This window comes from Pteropus vampyrus, unplaced genomic scaffold (assembly GCF_000151845.1).
Source record: "Pteropus vampyrus isolate Shadow unplaced genomic scaffold, Pvam_2.0 Scaffold81, whole genome shotgun sequence".
Classification (NCBI taxonomy): domain Eukaryota; kingdom Metazoa; phylum Chordata; class Mammalia; order Chiroptera; family Pteropodidae; genus Pteropus; species Pteropus vampyrus.
Genome location: NW_011888862.1, coordinates 5,310,666 through 5,314,000, shown reverse-complemented (window position 1 = coordinate 5,314,000; position 3,335 = coordinate 5,310,666). Strand labels below are relative to the sequence as shown.

Below are 3,335 nucleotides of genomic sequence, written 5' to 3'. Positions count from 1 at the left end.
TGTGTGTGTGTTGTCTTGGTCTGCAAAGGATTTTTCTTATAAAAGGACTAATTGTGTGTATGGAATTATCAAAACTGGTTCAAGGGTCTTTAGAAATAAGGTATTTTTCCAAACCGTGTATCTCTAACCCTTCTCCTGAGTATTAATTGCATATTCATGGTATTTTCCAAACTTTATCTATCGTGCTTAGTTTTTATATAGGCTTTTATTGTATCGAGACTTTTTCATATATCTAGTGTTCATGTGCATTATTTGGGCATGTCATTTTTAATTGAGTTAAGGAACTATAATCTACTGATTCTTTTCTTACTGTTAAAAATTTCAGGTTGTTCCCCGCATTTTGTTAGAAAAACACTCATGGGAACATCTTGACACAGTGTTTATGCGCTTTTAATTATTTCCTCAGCATAGATTTCCAGGAGTCGGAGCATTAGGTCAGAGAGTATGAACATTACCCTTTGAATTATGACTAATAATTCTGCCAGATTGTTTGAAAGAAGAGGTGAACCAGTTCATAATGATGTTAACTGTACTGCATGTAGTGTTCTTTCTTTCTCTCGTCTTTTTGCTGGTATATTTATTATTTTTCTTGCTCCATGAGCAAGAACGAAAAGGGCCCTTTATTATCGTACTTTATTTTCCATGTCTTTCCATTGCTGCAAAGTAGAAGGTCCCCCTCCCCCAAACGTTGACTTACTTGTGTGTATACTGCCCATGTTTCAAGTCGCCACTAGCAGTTAAACGTGGGAAGGGAGCCATCTACCTGCCTGAAGTCTATTACCTAAATGGTCTAAACCAGGGCTCCATAAATGTTTTCCGTAAAGGGCCAGAGAGTAAACAGTTGTGGCTTTGAGGCCATATGGTCTCTGTCACAACTACTCAACTCTCCCTTCATAGTATAAAAGCAGCCACAGGTAAATATGTAAATAGACGAGCGAGGCTGTGATTTACTAAACCTTTATTTATGGCACTGAAATTTGAATTTTATGTCATTTTCATGCATCATGAAATATTATTCTCCTTTTGACTTTTTTCAACCATTGGAAAATATCAAAACCATTCTTAGTTCAAGGGCTGAACAAAAACAGCCAGGGGAATCCCGTTTCTCTTCAGGGTTGCCATGGTCTGTGGCACCCCGGTCTAAACAGGAGAAGCACAGGCTGAATGAAACAGATGCCAAGGAACGAGGTCGCCGTCTTGGAGAGCATTCAAGGACATCTCCCGCTCGTCTGCTCGCCTGCCTACGTATCCTATTTAGTGACAGAATAAGGCCAAGAGGGCTTTCCAAGTCCATTTGCTCCACCTCTGTATTTGTCAGCTGAGGGAGCGGAATGGCCTGTGAAATGGCACTTGGTCCGTGGGTGGTCAGAGCAGGCCCAGCCACTCTTGTCACATAGTTTCTGGTCTCTACAGGAACACACTGTCCTGACTCCACAGCCCACCATTACAATCACTCCAAAATGTAACTCTTAAAACACGCATTTTACGATTGTTAAAACTCGCCGAACGCTTTACCCTTCAGATCTGTATATTTTATGACATGTAAATTATACCTCAGTTTGAAAAAAAAAAAAACAAAAAATAAAAAAACGTTTTATCTGGGAATGTGGTTGGTAGGACTTTTCTCCTTATAGTGACGCCTTTACTTGGTCGATTAACTCATTGGACGACTTTTAAAAAGCAGGGAGAAATGGTGCAGAGCAGGTGCTTTGAAGAGAAATCTAGAATGAGGCGTGTGGCTAGAGATGGAGGGGGTCAGGCTCAGGTGATAGGGGAACCAGAGAGAGCGCTGAGGAACTTTGTTATAAAAAGGTTTTAAGACTCCAAAAGTAAACTTTATCGCTTTGCCTGTGGCTCAGCTGAGCATGAGAGATGGGAAGATAATAAAGTTCAAAGCAATTTAGACAAGGTTCAGAGCTCAAGGTTCAGAGGACAGCTGACAACTTGTCTGATGTGTTTCCAAAATATTCCAAGCTCCAGGCTTAAAGGTTTGGGCAGGTCCCAGACCCGTTGCCGAGACTTGCCCTGGCTTGGAAGCAGGTCTCTGTCCACGCCGAGTGTGGTTTTCAAACCAAAGTGTCACCAGTGGGAAAGAATATGTGTCTCAGACCAATGAGTCACATGTTTGAATAGGGGACATTCTGGTGTATGTGCGCTGGTACTAAACCCAATTTAAAGCAATCCCAATTGTACATGCAATTGTGTAACTCTGTCCTCCAAATCAGCGCCCAGATGGTCAGGGAACCCACACCTTTAGAAACGGGGGGGATGCACAGGGGTGGAAGGGTGACAAGGAGGCCTGAGTGCCTCAGGAAGCACAGCAACGAAAGGGCCACGCCCTGAGTGCCGCGCTGGGCCTGGGGGGCTGTTAGAAGTGAGTGGATGCCATTTTACCTTCTACGGGTGTCCAGGCCCATGGCAAATGCAGCGACACGACATATTGGAAGGAATCAGGAGCCCCCTGCAGTGCAGCCAATGCAGCTGGAGAGCAGGTCCTGGTGATGGCCCATTCAGAGTTCTGAAGTGACCCTCATCCTTAGGGCAGATGACACCGGGACAGTGCCACTTGACTTGAAGCTGACAGACATCAGCTGACAAAGGAGGCCATGGAGAGTTCTTCTGGGCGATGCCATAGGCAAGGTGGCAGAGTCTAGAGTGCAGGACGTCGGCGAAGCCAGCTGGACATGACAGGTGGAAATTGAATGCATTGGGAAAAGACTTCATTCCTTTAGGGGACCTTCTCAGCGTTTTCTCATAATAAAGAGAAGGACTTGGCTAAACGCTTGGTTCTGCTTCATTATCAGAGAAAAGGTTTCTGATCTGAGAAAACAGAGGCAGGAGACCAATGAGGAAGATATCGAGCGAACCCCAGTCTTAAGGATCTGGGTAAAATTCATGGCGATGGAAATGCAGAGTGGTTCAATCTCAAATTGGAAAGAACTGAAAGGAAATGGGGAGATGGGGAGACAAATTTTCAGGGGCTGGAAAGCTTGTTTTGCTTTCTTATCTCTTATCAAAGCATCGATAGAGAAAAACAGCTTCTAGTTTCTGGTGTGGTTACATTCTTAGGAAGTTTAAGGGAAAAAAAACCATACTGCACAAAAATTCTTAGCCAGGTTAATGAGGTGATTTACAAAACAGTTTAAAAGAGCTTGCCAGGAATTTCGGGATGCTGGAAGTCCATGCTACGGGTAGTTTGTCGTGCTGAGACACAAATTCAAAAGGAGTATGGTGGGGCTCGTGACAGGAGTGTGCCACCTGGCGAGCGTCCCTCTCCACACAGAGGGTCCACACTGTAAGGTGCCTCTCTCCCCTGCTTTGTCCTGCCTTTTGCT

General features: G+C 44.2%; 1 protein-coding gene across 5 annotated transcripts in view; it reads left to right on the top strand.

Moving 5' to 3' along the window:
- The window catches only part of CTPS2 (CTP synthase 2), a 93,057-nt gene that overhangs the window by 61,682 nt on the left and 28,040 nt on the right, over positions 1–3,335 (top strand). Inside the window, exon 15 of one of the 5 annotated variants that reach the window (XM_023532311.1) lies at positions 1,114–1,583. The exons of the other annotated variants lie outside the window; for them this stretch is intronic. Within the exon in view, the coding sequence (XP_023388079.1) occupies positions 1,114–1,322 (209 nt within the window). The 3' untranslated portion in view covers positions 1,323–1,583. Of the gene's footprint in view, positions 1–1,113; positions 1,584–3,335 lie in introns of those variants that run through there. 5 annotated transcript variants of the gene reach the window in all.